This window comes from Phocoena sinus, chromosome 7, assembly GCF_008692025.1.
Source record: "Phocoena sinus isolate mPhoSin1 chromosome 7, mPhoSin1.pri, whole genome shotgun sequence".
Taxonomy (NCBI): Eukaryota; Metazoa; Chordata; class Mammalia; order Artiodactyla; family Phocoenidae; genus Phocoena; species Phocoena sinus.
The window spans coordinates 98,526,646-98,549,568 of NC_045769.1; the positions used below are offsets into that span (position 1 = coordinate 98,526,646).

At 47.4% G+C, this 22,923-nt stretch overlaps 3 protein-coding genes across 3 annotated transcripts in view; 2 read left to right on the forward strand and 1 right to left on the reverse strand.

The window, feature by feature from the left end:
* The window catches only part of LYPD1 (LY6/PLAUR domain containing 1), a 60,733-nt gene extending 59,296 nt beyond the window's left edge, over nt 1–1,437 (forward strand). The window contains exon 3 of the mRNA XM_032638430.1: nt 1,172–1,437. Within this exon, the coding sequence (XP_032494321.1) occupies nt 1,172–1,407 (236 nt within the window). The 3' untranslated portion in view covers nt 1,408–1,437. The remainder of the gene's footprint in view (nt 1–1,171) is intronic.
* Nucleotides 680–22,923, reverse strand: part of GPR39 (G protein-coupled receptor 39) — a 240,740-nt gene continuing 218,496 nt past the window's right edge. Inside the window, exon 2 of the mRNA XM_032638429.1 lies at nt 680–2,389. Coding sequence (XP_032494320.1) covers nt 1,881–2,389 — 509 coding nt within the window. The 3' untranslated portion in view covers nt 680–1,880. The remainder of the gene's footprint in view (nt 2,390–22,923) is intronic.
* Nucleotides 12,262–22,923, forward strand: part of LOC116756765 (60S acidic ribosomal protein P1-like) — a 109,817-nt gene continuing 99,155 nt past the window's right edge. The window contains exon 1 of the mRNA XM_032637678.1: nt 12,262–12,388. Coding sequence (XP_032493569.1) covers nt 12,262–12,388 — 127 coding nt within the window. The remainder of the gene's footprint in view (nt 12,389–22,923) is intronic.

Here is a 22,923-nt window from a genome sequence, read left to right on the forward strand (position 1 = left end):
GTAGTTCATTGATACAAAACGGCCTCTCTCTCTCTCACACACACACACACCAAAAGCTCTTTTCAAAGTAGTCTTCCCCCCTGCAAAAAACAAAACCATTTTGTGGTTAACTTGGCTGGCTGCTTTGCTATATTGTACTACAGATTTGACAGCATGGGTCCAGAATACTTGGTTCAAATCACAGGTGCTCTACTTTCTAGAAGTGTGACTTCGGGCAAGTTGCTAAATCTCTCTTGCCCTTAGGATCCCCATCTGCAAAATGGGGATGATCTTGGGGCCCTCTCTTGTAGGGTTGTTGCAGGTAGTAAATGAGCTAGGAGCCATCTGAAGAGTGCCTGGCCTTCAGCAAAGTATTTAATAAGCTTAGCTATTACTTGAATAAACTTCCAGCTTTATAAAGTCAAATGATTACCCAAGACACCCCTAATTTGATGATTATGTTGCAATTTGGACCTGACACACGAGCTCCTTAAGGGCCCTCCAGTCTTAGTGGGAAGACCCTTGATGTGTCCACACAGTATGTGTTAATAAGGGCTGGCTGTGTGGTGCTGACTGACTTGGCAAATGGCCCTATGTTCTAAGGGCAAAACTTCCCGTGCAACAAGGCGGTGCTCGGCACACTGTCAGCCAGGCCCCCCTCCCTTCACTGAACCCACACAGGGCCTCTTCGGTAGTGATCTGATTGATTGATTCTCTTTGGAGTTTGGTTTTTATTGAGAGAATTCCAGGATTTCAAAAACACATACTTGAGAACCATCTCTCTGTGGTCGCTTATAAAGTACTAACAAACAGAGACAAGATCTTGAAGTGCAGCCTGTCATCCTCTCTGGCGTGAGACAGACAGTGTGAACCAAAAAAAGTAAATAAAAAGAAGTTCTGTCTAGTACACAGTTTAAAGAAAAATGAACTTTGATTGTGAAAGCTCTTTATTCACTGGTACTGGCATCTCAGAAGCAAGGGAAATGATGCCCGCCGCCTTCACTGCACCTGTCCTGTATTTTGGGGGGTGGGGGGGGCTCAACGAAACACCCTGGAGCAGTGCCCTGGCCACACCAAGTTTCTGGGCTGTAGGAGGAGGAAGAAAAGTGCTCTCCGTGGGGATCTGGGCTCAGGGTTGCCGTCTGCTGGCCAGTGCAGGCTACTACATCTGGCTCCTTTGGGTCTGTTGCAGGAATCATGTACCGCAAGTCGTGCGCGTCGTCGGCCGCCTGCCTCATCGCCTCGGCTGGGTACCAATCCTTCTGCTCCCCAGGGAAAGTGAATTCCGTGTGCATCAGCTGCTGCAACACCCCTCTTTGCAACGGGCCCCGGCCCAAGAAAAGGAGCAGTCCTGCCCCAGCCCTTCGGCCGGGGCTCCCCGGCACCCTCGTGCTCCTCAAATTAGGCCTTTTCTTGGCACACTGCTGAAGCTGAAGGAGATACCTGCCCCCTCCTGCATCGTTCTTCAGGCCCACCTTCCCCCAGCCCCCTGAGATTTTTCTGGGTGTCCTCTGATGCTGGGTGGCGAGGGGAATCCGTGTTCTCTTTCTTTCAGTTCCTTTGCAAACAAACAATGGAAGAGCTCAGCGTAAAAACAAAACTTTGTGAGCTCTGGACGCATTCAGTTTGACTGAATTTTCAGTGTGTCCTTAATGGAAGGAAGGAGGAGGAATGGATACAGATGGGCCAACTCTCAGAGTTGAGGCCAGGTTGGTGGCAGCATTCGCCCTTAAGTGACACTTGTAAGCGGCCATCTGCTTTTTTCCCAGGCCCGTCTTCCACCCCTGTCCCTGATGATGGGCGCGCAGTTTGTTTTGGCACCACTGCATGCAGGTAACCGTCGCTTTCGTGCGGGGAGGGCCCGTTGGCGCTCCAGCTTCCCTTCCTTCCTTGACAGTCAGTCACACTTCCTGCTCCTGGAAGCCATTTTCGGTGGCAGGGTTGGCAGGTTTCACCTCCGAGTTGGGGTCCGGTGACTCGCAACTCAACTGCTGAGGCTTAGGTTCGGGCTTGGCCTCGCTCTGAAAAGTGCTTAGGAAAACCTTGTTAGTTCTCCTTGCAGAGGAATTGGGCCGGGAAGCCAGGAAGATGAGCGGGCGGCGCGCTGAGCGGGCGCCGTCCACGGCGGAGGCCACGTGGGCGCGCAGGCGCTTCTCCTGGTTGGCGTGTGGCAGCGTCAGCCTGCAGCGCAGCACCTGCCCGAACACGCTGCGGAACTGCTGCGAGGACACGTTGTACAACAGCGGGTTGACGACCGAGCTCAGGTAAAAGAAGGTGTCCGAGAAGGGAAGAAGGATCATATACGCCTGGAAGTAGGACTTGGTCCAGTCGTGCTTGGGTTTGGCCGCGGCCATGATCCTCCGAACCTGGTTGGGCATCCAGCAGACGGCCAACGTCACAACGATCAGCCCTGAGCAGGTGGGAGAGACAGAGAGGAAAAAAAAAACAAAAAAACATAAGCCCAGCAACAAAAAAGATACCCATAAGATATTGAGCCCCTCAGCTCTGTGCTTACTGGCCAGGAAATGGTACCCAATTTTCAAGTTGGGCTTGCTTGATGGCTTTTTTTGCCGCTAGCAAAAAAAAAGAATTTAACAAACACTGTTTCAAGGCCCGGGGCGTTGACTGTGTTAAAGACCATTAAATGCTTTAGCCAATTTATTTATACCTGTTGAAGCCTGTTAATTTAAAAAAATGTTTTTGTTTGTGTATCCAGAAAGCATTTGATGTAGTCCATAAGTCTGGTTTTGGCCTTTAAGGAATAGACGGATACAGTAATAGCCACATCAGATGAAACGATATTTGTACTTTAAAGAGTGTTTGTCTAGAGGCAACCCAATGATTATTTTCAAGACAGAGGGCAGTGGCAGCCCTTCGGTAACAAAGAAGTATATTTAGCGACACTAATTGTGCATTCAATTTCAGGGGAGGCAGAATCAGGAGTAGCCGGCCACTGAGCGTGTGTTTTGGACATGTATTTAGTAGGCGTGCACACCTGTAATTACAACGCTGTATCTGCAGCAGCACTTCTGTTTCTTTACAGGTGTTTTTAGATGTGGCATATACTTGAGCCTCATGGGGGAAAAAAGAGATAATTAATCCAAAAACCATGGAAAATATAAAACGTCGAGTTCAGCGAGTAACTCACTAGCTCACTGCCTTTGTGTCACTAAGCTGTACCGTCAGCAGCCCCGAAAAGATCAGGCTCTAAGAAGACACCCCTTAGTGGTCCCCCGAGGATCAAAAGTTGACTGCACGGACAGATGTCTGAACGCCCACATATGTGCATTCTGAATCACGCAATCATTGCTCTTTCTACAACCCCTGACAGAGAAAAAGATGCTATGTACACCGTAGACAACTGATATCACAAATGTCACGAGTATTTATCCACGGTGACCAAAAAAGTAAATAAGAAAAGGAAAAGCAGGCATCTGCAGGAGCCTTTGCTGTCTTCTCTTGGGGACCCAAGACACCAGAATGTAAGTTTCTATGCGGAGAGGTGATATCTTAGAGCTGTGTTTTGGCTTTTCAGAAATTCTTCCTCCCTCGCCTAAATTTACATAATATATTAAGAAGAAAAATTGATTCACATTTTCAAACCCTCTGATTCTCTAGGAAGCCACAGGTAAGTGATTGTTGGCAACGACCCCTTCTTGCCTCTGATCAATGGTAAATATTTCATTAATAAATGCTCCAGGAAAAACAGCCATGTTTATCCAGCCAGGGCTGGCCCACCCGCACACCCTCGCCTAAGCATCCCCCCTTGCCTGGGGTGGCAGAGGGACCCTAGTTATGTTCTCTGGCACCGAAATCACCCAGTTCTCCCAACAACAAATCCTCCAAAAATCCCAGCTGTCAGCAAAGATGACCCGTGAAACCTGCTCTCCCCTGTTAAATTTCCAAACAGGTTTCACAGGTTTATCGGGTCAAACCTCAGCCCACACTTGAAATACAAACCAATTTGCTTATTTCTTTCCTTCGCTACACTCAGTAAATCTAAAACTAAAACAGGCAAAGTAACATATTGATCTGATGAAAGGCAAAAAAAAAAAAAAAAAAAAAAATCACCTTAAGAGTACAGGCTGAAGCACCTAGTTTCAGCTGCTAGATGGGAACAAAAACCAACGTTGTTCTGATTACCAAAAAAAAAAAAAAAAAAAAAAAAACCTGCGTAGGAAAATCGGGGACTCTAAGAGGCACGGGTGTGTCCAGTGTCCAGCCACCACTGCTATTCCAAGTGTGTTCTTAAGTTATTTCTCCTTGTTTCTTATCTCATGTAGCTCTGGCTGAAAGGTTCATCTTGTTAATTGTGAAGGACTCAGGTAGCTCACCTCGCGAAACAACATATCGTCACAAAGTTTTCTATCTTTCTCTCTTCCTTGCCACTGAATTTCAGAGAACAAGTACCAACCATCTTCATCTAAGAACTTATGTCTTAGAATGTGGAAACTGAGCACAGGGTTTTAGCTGTGTGCCATGCTCACTGTGGGAGGCTGTGCTTGCAGGTGTAAGAATCTAGAAAGGCAACGAGAACCAACTTGTACTCACCCTGGTTGAACATAGCACAGCTTCTGAAGCCAACGGAAAGAAAAGGCAGCAGTGTGGGGCAAAAGAGAAGTTACACGATTTTTCTTCTCCTGTCCTGTTCTCTTGATCTCTTGTTTACATGACCCTTATTCTCCCATTACCTACACCCCCTCTGCCTGGAGTCGATCGTTCTTTGATTGACCATCCCATCAAAAGGAAGCAGAGTTCCATAAAAGGCAAGACCCAGCATCCCCGGTCCAGACACGGGCAGATGAAGGATTGTGGCTGGTTTATAGTTTTAGCCAGGATAGAATTCTTGCTCTGAACAGTTGAAGTAAATAAGTAGGAGGTACCTTAGTCTGAACAAGTAAGAAGATGCGGAACCAGACGAGAGATTTTTTTCAATGATGAGAAAAAGAAGGGAAAGGTTAGCCTTCTTGGGTGTAGAAGTAAACAGATAGATAGATAGACATGAAAGAAAATACAAATTTGGGGAAGAAGCGAAACAAGGAACTGAGTTGAAATGGTCGGGGATTAAAAGATGAGGCACTGGACAGGTCCTGAGATGTAAGAAAGCACCATGCCGATTGCTTATTGCGTTTTCCCCATGTTAGTTCAGTGACAAGTGCTCTCTGCTAATTTCCCATGCATTTCTCACAACAACCTGCTGAGATCAAGACTTATTATCAGATCCAAACTGTTACCTTAATTTTCTAGCTGAGGAAGTTGAGGCTCAGAGGTTAGTTACCCCAAGGGCTAGCTGTAGCCAAGACACATGCTTGCTGGACTCCAAAATCCACAAGCTATATATATATATTTTTTTCTCCAAGACAGTATTGTCTCTCACATTGTCAATTTGAAAAATAGAACATAAGTAAACATGAGCCATAATCCCACCATACATAATAGGTATTAAACAGCACTGCCCACTAGAAATACAAGCCACATGTGTAATTTTAAAATCTCAACCCCATTCAAAAAGTAAGAGAAAGGTGAAATCAATTTTAATGATTTTAATCCAAGATGCCCCAGATACCATCATTTCACACACGGTTTCAACGTGCAACGAATCAAACCATTCCTGGGATGTTTTACATTTTCTTACATTTCTTACTAAGTCTTTGAAACCCAGTGTGGCTTTTAGGCTTACAGCACATTTCAGTCGGGACCAGCCCCCTCTGGCTAGTGGCTACGCCACAGGTTAAAGTAACCCTTCATAGACGCTCCCCAAAGCAGCAAGGCTCCCAGTTTCCTTCTCCTCCCATTTCCCACTTCCCAGCCACACACCCCCAGAGAGTCCTGCCAAACCAAAGAAACCCTCACAGAATCTCCCACCTAGCCTGTATTTATCCTCCTAAGATTCTGACGATGCAACCAAGGTTGAATCTGGATCGTATTTCTGAATACACATTCTCCGCTATAGTGTAGACCAAGTCGATCCAGTCTTTTCACAGAAAGCCTTCCCTATAAGGGACTACAAATTATTTGAAGCATAAATAATTGTGAAAACACACAGTTTTATTTTGCATCCCTCATTCTGAGCCCTGCCTAGTCATTCTGCAATAAAACAGATTGTGCCACATACCTGCCAGGGCTGCTAGAATATACTTACTTCCCCATCTCAACTGGAGATGGGGAAAACGGAGCACTGGGCACCCAGGTACAGTCAACGGACAGTGTAACAGAGGTCAGCCTCGGTGGTGTCAGGAGTCAAACTAGCCCCCTTATAAGATCGTCATTTTATAATAACAAGTGAATTGCTCCTTTCTGCATTTGAAAACAAAGCTCATTATTTTAGATGACACATTGCTGAGAATAAACACCCTGTCCAACAGTGGCTTTTTATTCTGACCGTTCACAACTGGTACAGCTCCTGTCCCAGCTACTCTGTAGCCGAGGCAAAGCTTTAAAGTTTTATTCACGCCTTAACAGACCATATCAAAGGTCTGAGTAAATTTACGTTGGACTGCAGTCCATTTGCACTGTCTGTTACATTTGGAAGAATCTATAATGCTTCGGTCTGTGTGGTGTAGCCCGCAGGTAAATGACTTCAGTGTGAACCTGAATGGAGATCAGTGAACTGAACTCAGTCCCTGAGTAAAGCACGTAAACTGTTTTAAGTGAAACTGTGGATAGATCTGTGTCGTACTGCCGACAGCCGTGCACTCTGGGTTAAGAAATACCTTCACATCTTGCCTGTTTTCCCACATAGAGCACTTCCGTTTTTCCTCCTTGATCACTGTGCTAAAATGACAAGAGCCCATTAGGCGGTGACACAGATTTATTCTCAGCAGACTACTGTTTAAAAAACAGAAGTTAACGCAGACGTCCAACAGCGTCCTGCGCTGAAGCCTGATATTTCAACAGCGTTCAAGTCAGCCTGCTTGGTTGAGTCTTCAGAAGTGCATTAAGCTACGCCACCTGCGGCATCGCACATCCGACGCCGTGCTCCGTTTTCTCCCCTCCAATCTTTAAAGTGAAGGTAACTATTTGTGAGCCCCCCAGAAACGACTCACAGTCGTCATCAGAAAATGGGACAGCAGGAAGAGAACGCCCTTGTCCTACAAGTGACAGAACTGAGGCTAAGTGGTTTGCTCAAAATCTCACAGGTCACGGTGGCAGGACCGCTGCTCAGAACACTGGATGCCACCCGAAATGGACCAAAAAGCCTCTCGTTATTTTTAAATGTAGTGGGATGGCTTTGTCTTTCACTTTTTGGCTCAAGTGCTAACCATTCACAGCATGGAATTCAATGAGAGGCAGGTCCAGCTCAGACCCCAGCCAAAGTCGGCACCACACCTCGATTTAGAACCAGGATTCCGTTTTAGGACCAGGTCCCTCAAGAACAGGCACGTGACAGAGCTCTGGAGCACACATATTCCCCCCAGAGGAAGCTGAAGCTCTCCCAAAGGAGCTGAAGAATGTTTGCAAAACAAAATATGATTCCAGGTCATGACCTGACGAGCAAGCCTTAAGGACACCATTTATCCCCCCGATCTGTCCATCCATATCTGTCTATCGGTCCATCCATCTGCCTTACGTAAGCACCTGCTACAAAAGAATATCTAGCTCGTCCTAAGCAGAAAAGGTCTGGATATTTGATCCTTCCTCAAGTGAAGTTATTTTGTTTGCTTTTAAAGAAATCACCGAGATTTACTTTTCCACCTGTGACAGTCCCGTTTCACTGAATCACTGAAGCCTCGATTTAGGATTTCAGTGATTAGTAGAGCTCTCCGTCTCTTCCTGCCCCAGTATTCCAATTTCTCCCTCACCCCAACCGCGGTGAGCAGGAGTTAGAGCCCCTGTCCAAGGCACTGACGATAAAACGCTGAGAAAGGTGAGGCAGCCACAGCCTGGTGACTTGTTGCAAAGGGCCATGACGGCAATCTGGACAGAACGTTACGGCAGCAATGTGCAGGGCTGGCCGACCTTTCCACAGGTGGGAACACTCAGAAAATTAAAGGAGGGGGACTTCCCTGGCGGTCCAGTGGTTAAGACTTCGCCTTCTAATGCAGCGGGTGCGGGTTCGATCCCTGGTCGGGGAGCTAAGACCCCCACATGCCTCGGGGCCAATACACCGAAACAGAACAGCGGCAGTGTTGTAACAAATTCAATAAAGACTTTAAAAATGGTCCACGTCAAAAGAAAAAAATCTTTAAAAAAATTAAAGGAGAGTAAGAGTTAGTTTGCCTGGAAAATGGCAGTCAGGCCGAGACACAGCACGAACAGGGGATGGAGGAATGCAAGGGCCGCTCTTTCTGAGAGCTGCAAGGCTCAGTGTGGCCAGAACAAAGAGCTGGGTGGAGCAGGTGGGAATGGAGGTCAGCGAGAGAGCACTGCATCAGTTTGTGGGCAATAAATTAACTTTGCATAGAGCGGCGCGCAGAACACCTGCTTGTCAACTGACGTTCAGAATCGCAGTTGCCAGTGGAAAGTAAACATATGGCTGGTTGAATGAAGGGGCCAGGAAGAGGCGAATACATCCAAGCAAAGGTTTTAGCGCTTTCCTGAGTTCTGTCGTCGTGTTCGCCGATCTGCTCTTGCCAGCCAGCTGAGACACTGACTCACTCACTACCTTGGACCCAAGGAGCCCAAATCAGTGCAAACCTTGGTTTAGTCTCTCACGTCTAAGACAGCGGTTTTCAGAGCGGGGGTTCCCGGAACAGCAGCATCAGTACTACCTGGGAACTTGTGAGAAACGCACAACCCAGACCCGCTGAATCAGAGACTTGCGGGTGGGACCCCTGGGGTTAACAAGGCCACTGGTTGGCGCTGTTACTCAAATTTGAGAACCGCTGGTCTAAGAGAAGCACAGATGGAGGTGGAGCCCGGATCAGTGGGCATTAGGGTGGCCTCATCACCACATCACACCCTGTCACGGGCTCGCCTTTGAAGCATGACATTCGAATGAGTGTAATACGGCCCTGACAGTAACTCTGAAACTACTCCCACTGGTTCCTCTCATTCCTGAGGGCAGCCCTACCTCTCTTCTCCTCTCCCTCTCTTCTCCCTGTCTCCCCTCCCTCTCTTCTCCCTGTCTCCCCTCCTTCCCCCTTCCTCTCCCTGCTCCCCTCTCCTTTCTTTTCCCCCCTCTTTCTTTCCATGTTTCTCCAGTAAGGAGAGCAATGGCGCCTCTCCTTTCTCTGCACTGTTTCTCTCCCCCCTTTCTCCCCTCCATTTTTTCCCAAGGTCACCATAACCAAGCCATGTCCGGTCTTGCTTATGTTGCCAGCACACACCGCTTCCCTTTTTTTTTTTCCTGGATGGCTTTGAGACCGTGGCTGGATCACCCACAGGCACGTTCCTTAATGGCTAACAGGTGGCTTTCTAGAAGGATGGCCACCACTCATTGCTAAGTTTGCCAGTGGAAAGTGAGGGGCTTTGGAAGCAGCACAGATGGGTTGTGAGGAACACAGGTGATGGCTGTGCACTGGACACTCTCCCCCTTCTCCCCGCTGGCTGAGAGCCACTCCACGTCCTATGTCCTCTGACCCTGCCAGGGCTTGCCTGGACGCCTTGTGGTCACTTTTTCCACGACCCCATCAGCTTAGAGACCTTCATTGAAAACTCTGATCTGCCAACTTGTTCTCTTTCCTATTGAGAAATATTCTTTAGGAGAAGGTAGGAGAGCTGTTGGGATTTGGTTTTCAGAGAAGGGTGCAGGTCACAGCTTTCAAATGATGTAAAGGCCACAGATGGCTGCTTCTGTCCACGAGGACAGATGGTTCGATGTCCCATCCCTGCCCCAGCTATTTGACGGAGCCCAGGAAAGGAGGGTCCCCCCGGTGTGGCTCCAGCCACCAGAGACCCAGATTCCAGATGGCCTGCAGTTTGCCAAGCATATCATCCATCCCATTCTGCTCTATAAACTGCAGTACAAGAAGAAAAATTCTAAATCAGTACGACAATATATATATTTCTAAAACAAGCCCTCCTGTCTGGGAGCTGTAGGACACCCCCTAGGACACCCCCTTGCGCTCAAAGCATTTAGGGTCATCGTTGTGGTTTAGTGCCTCTGTTCCTTTTCCTTTATGAATGCATGGTCGATGATCAACTGAAAACTGTTAAATAAATATTTTTCTATGTGGCTCTCAACCGTATGTAGCTGTGTGGCTTTCTATGCAGTCTGTTCTGAATCAGCTGACAGTGACGTCCCTGTGTCTGGGGTAGCTACAGAAGCCTGTAGCTATTTCTCAGCAGACAAGTGAAGCCGAAGGCTTCTTCCCTAGTAACGCACAGCCCGGGTGTGGGTGGTGGTAACGGGGACTATGGTGCCCTCCAAGCCTGCGGGGGAAGCGACAGACCGTGTGACGACGGGGCCATCCTCTCCAGGGATCAACTCACGCCACCCCCGGTGATGGCCGTGCCACTTATAAACACTGCTTCGTGGCTGAAAGGCTGCAGTTTCTAAGAGAATTTAGCTCCCTGCAAATGGTAGAGAATCAAAACCCCAGAATGCAAGCACTGAAAAAAAAAAAAAAAAAAAAAAAAAAAACAAACAAACCTCACAGATGAGTCTACCGGTGGGCCAGCAGAAGCCTCAGAGAAGCGGGAAGAGGTGAAGCCAAGCATCTCTTGGATGAAGCGGGGCTCAGCCAAGCCCACGCAGCAGAGGCAACACGGGCATTTTCAGGAGCGCGGAGAGGCGCCAACGTGCCCGTGGGTCCCGGTTCCTGCTTGAGGCCCCTCTGTGTCGCGGGACCGGGACCCTGGGAGAACCAGCATTGGGTGCTTGTGACTGAGGCAGGCCAGGCCCGGGTGGGGCAAGCAGCCGTCCCATCTGTTCTTTCCGGTCTCCAGGCCCCCGCACACGCTGACCACTCTGCCTGAACCACATCTTCTTCGTCCTCCACTATTCCTTCTCTGTCCCTTCCTCTCTCCTCCTCTCACGCCACTGCCGTGCTTGGTCCAGCTCTTATTCTACAAGTGTCCGCAAAGTGTCATTGCCTCTAGGAAGCCTTCCTTGTCTCCACGAGGCTCTACCAGGTTCCCTTCTATGAGATCACCAGCACCTTTACCTCCTGCCCCTGTCATTATACCACTGTAGCGTAAACTAGACCATAAACTCCAGGAGGTCAGGAGGTTCCGTCTTCACTGTCATATCCTCAGCATGTCACAGACCATCTTTACATAGTAATTGCTCAATAAACATCTGCAGGAGGGAGAAGGGGTGTTGGAGGTCAGGTGAGGGGCTGGATATCCAGAGAGCATTTCACTTGCATTCACCTCATGTATATAGGATCCATTTGAAGCCAGCGTCCCCCTCCAGAGGGGTCAGTACACTGAGCTTACTGACACCAGACCCAGTGCCTAGATCATTACAATCCCCATCCTGAGGAAAAGAGGAGGAGAGAGTGGGACTTGAAAGAAGGAATCACCTCTCATTCAAGCAAGGTCAGAACCCCCGGGTCCAAGAAGGAGGTCCAGACAGGGGTGCGGAGGTTTGGTTCTGACAGATGCCTTCAGACGCCAGCAGCCTTAGTCTCCCAGACCATGCGCTACAATCCCAGCCCTGTATTCTCTGAGCTATAAACCCGTTTCTTCTCCTGTTTCTCTCCAAGATGGCCTCACGGGGTCCAGAGTGTAGATGAGGATCAACGGGTGAAATAGGATATAGAAAAGACACATGTTGGAGGACATTCACTTGCCCCCAAATACTCACTTCAGGGACCCCCTAAATCACGGTCCCCCGTGAAGATGCTACAAGTCTTTATCAGAGAGCTGCAGCCCCCAAACCCAAAGCATAAGGGTTGGGGTCTGAACCAAAGGGCGAAACTCATAGAGAAATGAAGAGCAACTGGTAAAGGTGGTGGGAGACTATTTCTCTGTTACATACTATGTGGCCTCAGGAGAATGAGCTCCTGCAGTTATGACCCTAAATGCACCTGGGAACAACTTGGTTGTAGAGGGAGAGGGTTTGGGGAGAGCAGAACATGAAGATGTTTAACTTTCCAGATTAACACCCCCCCACTCTATGCCTATCATACATTTTCCAATGACATATATCCTAGCACCAGCACCTTTGTCTCCCCCTGACCTAGGCAACTCTGCCCACCATGGGATGCTCAGACTTTACCTCTAAAGCTCAGGCTTCTTATATGCAAGAGCGAAGATTACAACAGCTGCTGGGATGATTAGATGAGATAATGGACATAAAGTGCTAAGTACAATACCTGGTACCAGATAAGGGCTTATTGTTAGTTGTGACTATCAGCACCTCTCTGATCGTCTCCCATCTCCACCGCCACGACCATGACCTCCACCTGTGCCACCATTACCATCTCTGGCACCACGTATACCATCGTCACCAGCTCCATCTCCCCTTCCACCATTATCACCACCACCACCATTCTCACTGCCACCAAGATAGCTCCCAGAGGTCAGAAGTCCAGAAGGCTGGCTAAAACCACGAGATGTCAGATACCTTCCAACCCTCAACTCACAGATAAGGCCCAGAAAAATTCTGTGACTTTACTAGGGTTTTCCTGCTAGTCAGTAGCAGACAGAGGACCAAGACTTAGATCTCCTCACTTCCGGGCCAAACTTCTTTCCACCACCTGGAAACGGGGCTCCGGCCACTCTGCCCTGAAGCCCTGACTCATTTATCCCTCTTCAACACACACATATAGGTTTTGTGGGTTCAAGGGGCTAGAGAGGCAAGGAGTGGAGACTGTAATAAAGAAGGAAATTGATAGAAGGTAGTATTGTTAAGAAGGGAAAATTCCAAATTCCAGGAAGATGGGAACCCTGAATGCCTCCCCGACTTCCTGTCCTTTCACAATTCCTCTCCGGGAAGAATGACAAGGTGCAGGGAGGCTCCATAACTGTCTGTTATCCGGTTAATTAGGCTAAGAAGGCCTCCACTCCAAATGACCCCATCCTCTCTTCTTTCCTCCATCCTCTGCTCCACTCTCAGCACACATCCACACCCACACCCAGTGCCCATAGCATGTTTGCGCATGTCCCAGTATAGGTGAAGACGGAGCTATGGTACTAACCCGCTGGGATCTGGAGCCACACAGACCTGGGTTTGGATCTCAGCCCTGCTATTACCAGCTTTGTGCCCATGGACTTACACCTCTGTGATATGGATGAAAGAGTAGTATCTACTTCAAGGAATTATCGTAAGAAAAGTAAAGGAGATACGTGCATACAAAGCACAGAGCATAGCAATGCAATGGTCAGTGAATGGCCACTCATACTACTTACTATACAATCCAATCAGCCGCCCAGGGTGGAGGTAATACCAGCTAAAGTTAATGTAGTACGTGCATTTCAGACACTCTTCTATGCACTTAACGTACACTCACTTATTTAAACCGTACAAAAAGCCCCTACTGAATTTCACTGCTATTACACAGATGAGAAAGTTGAAGTACGTACGAATAGGTTAAATGACCTGCCTAAACTCACACAGCTGTTGAGGGCAAGGCCAGAACTTAGACCCAGGCGGCCTGGTCCAGAGTCCATGCTGTTGAACACGCTGCCCCAGCAGCCTGCCCTCAGCTGGAGAGTCCTTCGGGAGGATGGAAGATCAAATGCTTTCCGAATCCCAAATTCACATTAGGGTACTCCAATGCAAATTTCTTCTTTTTAGGTGTCATGGTAAAAAAACTGTCGAGAAATAAAAACCCCCCTCTAACACACTCTGACAAGGAAAGGTATCACCTTGAAAGGGCCTCTTTTCATGTAAAGTGAACACAATAAACTTTCCTGTTACTGTACCAGAAGCTTGATGGAATTCAAAGGAGCGGACTGCCTTTGAATAGGAGTCTGACTCCTGCAGAATGTCTGCTTTTGACTGGATTTATTTGATGGAAAGCAATAACCTCTACCGCGTCCCCACTCCCATGCACAGGAAGAGTTCGGGGAAGGATACTTTCCTATGAAAATTCATTTAATTTCGGCACTGAAGACTATTCTCACCCATCGTAAGCTGCTCTTCCCCCTCCCCATAAATACCATCTAGAATTCAGCTTCAAAGTAAATCAGATAATGAGTTCAGCTCCCCTTTATCTGCTCATATCATGTAAGTTAGCAATGAAATTCCTGGAACAATCTATAACCAAATGTCAGAACAGGAGGCAAAAAAATGAATTCAGCTGATGGGAGAGACATCAAAAGAGGTTCACGAAGAATCCAGGCTTATATCTGTGTTTTATTTAAAGCTGAGGGTCTCAAATGAAATCCAAAAAGCTCTCAGAAGAGTTGAGGAGATGGTGTCAGGCTTCTAAGATAGGGTTTTGTATCAAGAATGATCGCATGAGGATGCCTTCCTGTTAATGATTTGAAAATGAAATTACTGCAGTATGACCTGATAAGAATAAATCCCTCCTGGTGCGCTTTCTTTTCAGAGGGGCAAAAAGAACTTTGAGGAAATAGTCTTGCAGATTTGGGAACGTTAAGGATCATCTCCCCTATCCAAGTGCAGCAGTAATTGTCAACGATGTGCATTATTATTCATATTTAGTAAAGCCAGTCCTGTCCAACAGTAGCATCCTGCTTTAATTTTTAAAGCTATTCTGCATCTGTTACCTGACTTGCTGTCTCCCCAACCTGATGACCAAATGGCAGTGTAATATAGGGAAGAACGAATCTGACTCCATATTGGATGTGTTTCTTTTACTTCAACCTTTGTATTCTACTGCTTTTGCTACGAGTTAAGAATGTTGCCTACAGCCTGAAGTAGACAGGATGGCCCATCCTCAAGGCTCTGACCTTTAAAGGTATAACATTTTTCCATTCATATAAAGATAAGAAGTTGCAGGACAGAGAATAACATCTGTCTTGGAAGTTTACAGAAACATCCTGACCTGACCTAGGCAGACAACTGCAAGAACAAAGGATTCCCCCACCAAGAAGTTTGCAACAACGAGCCACATGCCTCCAACTTTTAGTATAAAAGAAGCCTGAATTCTAACTCAGGCAAGATGGTTCTTTGGGACACTAGTCCACCATCTTCTTGGTCTTTTGGCCTTCCAAGTAAAGTCACTACTCCTTGCCCCGACAACTCGTCTCTCGATTCAGTGGCCTGTCATGTGGTGAGTAGTACGAGCTTGGACTCAGTGACAGCAGAGCACCTCTGGGCTCTGTCCTCGCTCTATACTCATCTCACTCCCCCTCTCTGGATACCACCTCCATGCCTCTGACTTGAAATACCACACCTGGGGATAACTCAGGTCCCAAATCAACGTTGCCAGCTTCAGTGGGCATCCACAGCCAGCCCCCAACTCAATGTCATGGCTTGGGTAGCTCATCTGCACCTATATTGGGACACGTCCAAACTGAAGTAATGACCAACCACCAGCTGAAACCTGCTCTCCCTCCTCCGCTCCCAATTTTAATAAACTCTACCGCCATTCACTGAGATTTTTCTAGCTGCAAACCTGCAAGTCATCCTGTTCTACTTCCCCATCACTCCCAAATCCAATCCGTCTCAGACTGTCACTTTTCCCTCCCCCATCTGTCCCCTTCTCGCCACCTCCACTGTAAGATCCCTAATGGGGCTGCCCTTATCTCACGCCTGGATGAAGCAGAAGCTCACTGACTGGTTTTGTTCGAAATCACTCCTGCCCAAGCCACTCTCCAAACAAGCCAGGATCATCTCATTAAGTTGAAAAGTTCACGTCACCCCCTTGTTAAAACCTTTAAATGGCTTATTACTGAAACCTCAGAATAACTGAAACCTTAGAATAAAGTTCCAAATCTTTAACAAGTCCTACAGGATCTGCCCTAACTTATTCCTTCAGGCTTTCCTGTACCCTGGTGTGCTGTGTCTGCTTCCAACACCTCACCCTTTCTCATTTCCTGGAGCCAGCCAACTCCCTCCTGCCTCAAGGGCTCTTATCCAGCCACGCTCCCTTCTCCTCACCTTGCTTATTCTTATCCATTGTTCAGTTCTCTGCTGAAAGACCACTTCCTCCAAGAAGCCATCCAAGACCTCATGTCTGAGCCCCCTGTTATAAGCTCCCATCACCCCATGCTTCTCGGCCGCACGCTGTACGTTTGGACATATTTAACTTGGAACATGTGTCTTTCATGCCAGTCTTCTCAGCCATGGGAGCTCCATGGGGTTCAGGGCTGCGTCCGTCCTGTTCTACATCCGCAGTGCCTGACACAGCATCTGGGACATGGTAGGTGCACAATACATGTAGGAAGACCTGCCAATCTGATGCTCTAACCATATAGCGAGGTAGGTGGGATGGGTGCTGCTGGCCCTATTTTTACAGATGAAGAAGGTGACATGCATTACACTGAACCTATTTGGCTCAGGTTACAAAGAAAATGAGTGGAAGACAGAAAGCCTAAAACCTGGGATCTTCTAATCAAGGATGTTCACAAATTCAAGTACATCACCCCCATCACACATCTCCATGCCTGTAACCCAGAAATCCAATCCTACACCCTCTCCCAGAGTTTAGCCGAGAGGGAGGCAAGCATGGGATGTCCCAGAATGGGGTGAAGACTTTCACCCAACCTTCGTCTTGAGGGAACAGCGTAACTATGACCAACGTAGTCAAATCACAGAAACGTGGGCTTTCAGACCTAGAAGGACCTCAGAGACGATAGATGATTGTGCTTATAAAATGAGGAGTTGTCTTAGGTTTCTGAGCCCCTTCCCAGTAACAAAACCCTGGTTATTTGACTTCCCTGTACTCCAGGATCCTCCTGCAAAAATTATGGGATATGGGGCTTCCCTGGTGGCGCAGTGGTTGAGAGTCCGCCTGCCGATGCAGGGGACGCGGGTTCGTGCCCCGGTCTGGGAAGATCCCACATGCTGCGGAGCGGCTGGGCCCGTGAGCCATGGCCGCTGAGCCTGCGCGTCCGGAGCCTGTGCTCCGCAACGGGAGAGGCCACAACAGTGAGAGGCCCGCATAATGCAAAAAAAAAAAAAAAAGTTTAATAAAGAAAAAATTATGGGATATGAATCACATTTTATAAGGATATTGTATAAATTAAATTAGACACTATACTTACACTTTTTAGTATTTCCAGGTTTACAAATTCAAGAGATTATAATTATTCCCTTATGTAAAGTCCTCAGTGACGCCTAAGCACCTTTCAGTCTTGCTCTCAGAGTATGGTCCATTGCATCCCCCTGAGAGCATGCTAAAAATCCAGACCCTCATGCCCTACCCCAGAACCGCTAGTCAGAATCTGCATTTGAACAAGGTGCCCAGTTAATGTCTGAGCTACATTCCAGTGGCCTAACTTCTCAGCATCACATCCGGGCCCTTCTCCACCTATCTGCTGTCCTCCACCATTCCCTTCCTGAGCCCCAGGCTTTTCCAGATGACTCACATTTCCAGGACCTACCAGATCTTTGCCCAAGAAGGATTCTAAGAAACTCCCGGAATTTACCTGCTCAAGTAGTCTCTCCTCTGGGAAGGGCTCCCTGACCATTCAAAGAAAAGGAATCTTCCCGGACCTCGTCCTTGCTTCCATGACAGCTGAACCACACCAATGTAACTATGAATTTCCACGTCTGGCTGACAGAATGTGGAGAAGCAAAGCCCATGTCCCAGCCGTCAACTTGTACCGAGTATAGCACAATAGGGCCAAAACTTGTTCACTGGATGTATGAAAAAGAAATGTAATTCCATCAAGACATGTACCAAAGTCCCATCCTGAATTTCCGACTAAACTGGAATCCTACTGCACTGATACATATAAATACATTACACACACACACACACACCCCACATATGTATCGTTTTATTGCTTAGGATAATGGTACCTTAAAAACAATTTTGGACTTACAGGAGAAAAATCAGAGACCACCTTCCCAACCCCACCCCAGAAAGATGTGCAAAGAACAGAGCGGCTTCAGGTTGTTCTAGAACCAGGATACAGACAGGGCAGGAAGGCAGTGGGGCAGCGCCATTTTCCCTGAGGCAGGCCACCTCCTGGCCTTGAATGGGTGAGAAACGGGACCCTTCCTCTCTCCTGCCAGAGCTCTGCCTGGTGTCATGCTAGAATTTGCAGGTCTCTCAGGTTTGAAGTGACAACAAATCTAGGAAAGGATGGAGAAGATTGCAGGAGACTGAAGAGCCTCTTCACGCAAATAGTCCCACCCAGGAAAGGCAGGCTGGGATGCAGAAGGTGGCCAAAGCCTCTGGGCATCAGCTCTGGAAACTCTGGAACTCCTCGAAGGATGAATGCTTCCCAGAACAAGCCTCTACTGGGGGCAGCTACTGGCAGGAGTAAGGTCCAGGTGGCAGGTGGGGAGAGGACAGGCTGCAAGATGCATCTAAGGCGGGGAAGAGAAACAAAGCACCAGAAGGATGGGAGGCATGGGGGATCAGCTTGGCCTGGTGCATCTTGGGACTGGGCACCGTCAGAAGCCCAAAGCACAACTCGACAGCCACCTTAGGATGTGTCCACCTAGCCCAGACCCGGCTTCACCAGGTGCCCTTCACCTGATCGCAGATCATCACACTTGGCGTTGGAGCACCTTACAGATTTGTCCAACCCCCACCACACTGCAGATGAGGAAAGGCAGGTCCAGGGCCCACAGGCGACTCCTTCAAGGCCATTTGCCTGGCCAGCTCCAGGGAAAGAGAAAGACCAAAGCCAGGCCCTTTCTCCTTTCCCATGGCCAAGGCTCTTTATTTCAACTGACGTTTATGAGTGAAGCCCAGGTTTAGAAGGCAGCCCTGTGTAAGTGAGGGTGGTTTTAGGATCAGGACCCCAGGGCTGGGAACTGGCCTCTTCCACTGACTAGCAGGGTGACCCTAGCGAGCATGTTACGTCACATTCGTGCTATCATTTTATTTGATAGCAAAATTTGGAAATTAATATCTTCCTTATGGGATGATTGTGTAACCAAGCAGGACCCTATGGGGTCTTCCTGGAACAGACCCCCTCCCCCACAGCCTCTGCTGTAGCTCCTCTCTGAAGTACCCAGGTAATAGTATCTCACGTGTATTTCCTGAGTTTTTCAGATGCTAAAAACCACCACCTAATGGAAGAAATTAACTACTTGATGATCATGAACAAGAAGCCCCCAGACCTTCTGGCGCCTAAGGATTGATCATGTTATCCACCCCGTTACCTCACCATCAGCCAATCAGAGAACGGATCACATTACCCTCCGACACCCCTCCCTCACCTTGCCTTTAAGAATGCTTTGCTGAAACCCCTCGGGGAGTTCAAGGTTTTTGAGTGGGAGCCACCCGTCCTGTTCTCCTTGCAGGGCCCTGCAATAAACCTTTCTCTGCTCTAAACTCCAACGTCTTGGTATTGTTTGGCCTCACTGTGTATTGGGCACGCGAACTTGCCTTCAGTAACAACTGGAATACAAAATGAGACTGTATGTCAATACTTGGCATATTGATACTCAGATGTTATTTCCCTTTCTCTATGTTTCCTAGAATCCTGGGTTTGGAGGGAAAAACAAAGTAGTATCTCCGCCACCATCCTGCTTCAAGCATAGTAACCCTGCACACCATCGCACTCAGGTTGCACTAACATTGTGGCAGGGTGTCCTACAATTCAGTGCAATTCTCACACTATTTACCTGAAGACAGCATCAGATCCCACAGGCTAAGGTCTCAATCCTACAAAACTACTCCCCTAACCCCACTTCAGATGCCAGTTGCAAGCCCAGGTTGCCTTCCGACCAACCAGCTATAGATGTGAGGTTGCCAACAACCCCTCCCTTGGGGTTGATTAATTTGCTAAAAAGCAACTAAAAGAATTCAGAGAAACATTTTACTTACTAGATTACTCGTTTATCATAAAAAGATAGGACAGCCAGATGGAAACGATGCAGAGGACAAGGCATGGGGAGCGGACAGTGTGGAGCTTCCTTGCTCTCTCTGGGGCACCACTCTCTCCAAACCTCCATGCGTTCACCAACGTGGAAGCGCTCCAGACGCCTTCTTTTGATTTTTTATGCAGGCTTCCTTACGTAGCTGTGATTAAATTATTAGCCATTGATGACTGAACTCAGTCTCCAGTCGGCCTCCCTTCCCTCCGTGGAGATCTGGGGCAGGGCTGAAAGTTCTAACCCTCTAATCACTGGTCGGTTCTTCAAGCAACTAGCCCCCCATCCAGAGGTCCCTCCAAAAGTCACCTCATTAACATAACAAAAGACACCTTGATTCCTCTCCTCACCAAGAAACTGTAAAGGTTTTGGAAGCCCTGTGCCAGGAATGGGAATGAAGACCACATATATATTTCTTATTATAAATCACAACATCACAGGTGGTAAAGTAGCTCTCAGTTTTGGTGCGCGTGTAGAGCTGTTAATCCTCAGTGAAAGCACCCTGATAGTCCTTTGGGGAACCACTATCCCTGACAATCCCTGAGGTTCGGGTTGGGGGTTGACTCCACTCTACATCCCCAAAAGTAGATAGATGCTGAAGGAGTGGGCAATCAGAGTCACAGTGGCCGGTTCAGTGACGGACACGGGACCCAGTCAGGCCAACCAGACGCAGTATTGGGACATTTGCTGGAACCACTTGGGAAAGAAATACTCTGTTGGTGTTGCCCAACCAAGAAAATAGAAATCTGCAAGCCTGTGACTATGACTGCCCCAGCGTGGGAGAGCCTTCCCTGAAACTGATGTCAATGCAAAGGAAGGCAAAACAAAGACATAGTAAGAGAGAGTAAAGGATTTCTGACACTGTTTGAGACTGGACCCTACCAGACCTGAAATAAGACCTACCCATGGACTTTTTCAATTATATGAACTAATTCCTTCCTTCCTTCATTTCTCACTTTCTTTCTTTCTCTCTCTCTCTCTCTCTCCTTCTTAAACCAACTTGAATACAGTTTTCTCTTACTTCCAACCATAACAATGCCAATTATATAAATCTCTTTAATTTAATGTGACCTGTAGAGGCAATTTTTCATTCTCCTAAGGTAACATCACTCAGTCTCTCAGGTATAAACTGAATCCCTCCTGTAAATAAACATTTTCTTTTGCCCATCTGAAGTAAAAGAGAGTAAGAGGATTAGTGGCTGCTTTCTACCACTCATACCACTGGGACTTTATCTACTCGAAGCTTGATTTCTCTCTTTTCTCTCTATTGACTAAAGCAATCCAATCCTTTCCTTTCATAGGAAATCTATGCTTATTTACTTGTTTCCTGTTACAAAAAAAAAAACCCAGCTACCCTTTCTCTTCCTTTATGCAAGGTACTTTTGGATGTAGAATTTAGAGTTGGAAGGAATATCGAGTACATAATCCAGTGGAGCCTTATTATTTGGCCAATGAGAAAACAGAGGGTGAATGTGGAGCCCCATGCCATCAATGGCGGAGTCTCTGACTTCCAGTCAGTGCAATTTCCACAGCTATCGATGCTTTGCAATGACCTTGCACACAATCAAAGCTATTTGTGGGTGGATTAAAATACCGAGTACTTATCACATTGCCTTTCGAGAAAGCACCGCAGCCTTGGATTCTAGCCCCAGCGCTGCGCTCACCAGCTGTGTGACCTTGGGGATGTCATTTAGCTTTTCAAAATCTGATTTTTCATTTATAGATTCAGAGGTTGTACTAAGAGGATCATAAAATGTCATAAGTTTAACGAACCTAAAGCAGATCATGGACCGAGAGAAAGCATTCCTGCAAAACAGCAAGATAAAGACAGATGATCTGGTCGGGGGGAAAAAAATGGGCAAACGACTTGAGCAGGAACTTCACAAAAGAGACCATCCAAATGGCCAACAAACAAATTCAAAGATGTTCCACATCATGAGTCTTCAGGGAAATGCAAATTAAAAGCAGTTAGATATAACCACATATTGAACAGAATGGCTAAAATAAAAATACACGGGGTGGGGAAAAACATGTGTAGGCAAGGATACGGACCAACTGGAATGCTCAAACACTGCTGGTGGGACGTCAGCTGGCACAACTACTTCGGAAAACCATTCGGCGGTCTCCACTAAAGCTGCACATCTGTGTGCCCGATGACCCAGCAGATCCACTCCCAGGTATATGCCGAGAGAAACGCATAAGATATATCCACCTAAAGACACGGACAAGAACGTTCACGGCAACCTTTCTAGAAGGGTCCCAAACTGGAAACTACGCAAAAGCTCATCAGTGGTAGAGAGTGTAGATAAATGCGATATCTGCACGATGGGACAATACACATTGCATAGAGCAGTGGGAATTGGCAGAATAAACCACACCCTGCAATATGGTTGCATCTCACAAACATAATGCTGAGTGAAGAAGGCAGACACAAATGATTACGTGTTATATGATTCTGTGTATACAAAGCAAAAAAACAGGAAAGCAAACGCGTGGTGTTAGAAGTCAGGATAATGGCTGCCCTTAGTGGGTAAGTACAAGGGGGCACAGGGGAGGTGGGGAGGTACTGGTGATGCTCTATTTCTTAATCTAGTTATGTGAATGTGTTCAAGCTGTAAACGTATAATATGTGTACTTTGCAGTATGCATGTTAGACTTCAACAAAAAGTTCAAATTTTTTTTTTTTTTTTTTGCGGTACGCGGGCCTCTCACCGCTGTGGCCCCTCCCGTTGCGGAGCACAGGCTCCGGATGCACAGGCTCAGCGGCCATGGCTCACGGGCCCAGCCACTCCATGTCATGTGGGATCTTCCTGGACCAGGGCACGAACCCGTCTCCCCTGCATCGGCAGGCGGACTCTCAACCACTGCGCCACCAGGGAAGGCCCTCAAAAATACTTTTTAAAAGTATTCCAGCATGGACAGTAAATGTCATTCCCTGTTATGGGCTGAATTGTTACCCCTCACAAATTCATATACTGAAGCCCTACCCCAGTACCTCAGAATGTGACTGTATGTATTTGTAGATAAAGTCTTTAAAATGAAATTAATTAAGTTAAAATGGGGTGATTAAAGTGGGCCCTAATCCAATGACCAGGTATCCTTATAAGAGGAAATTAGGATACAGACAACACAGATAGAGGGGTGAC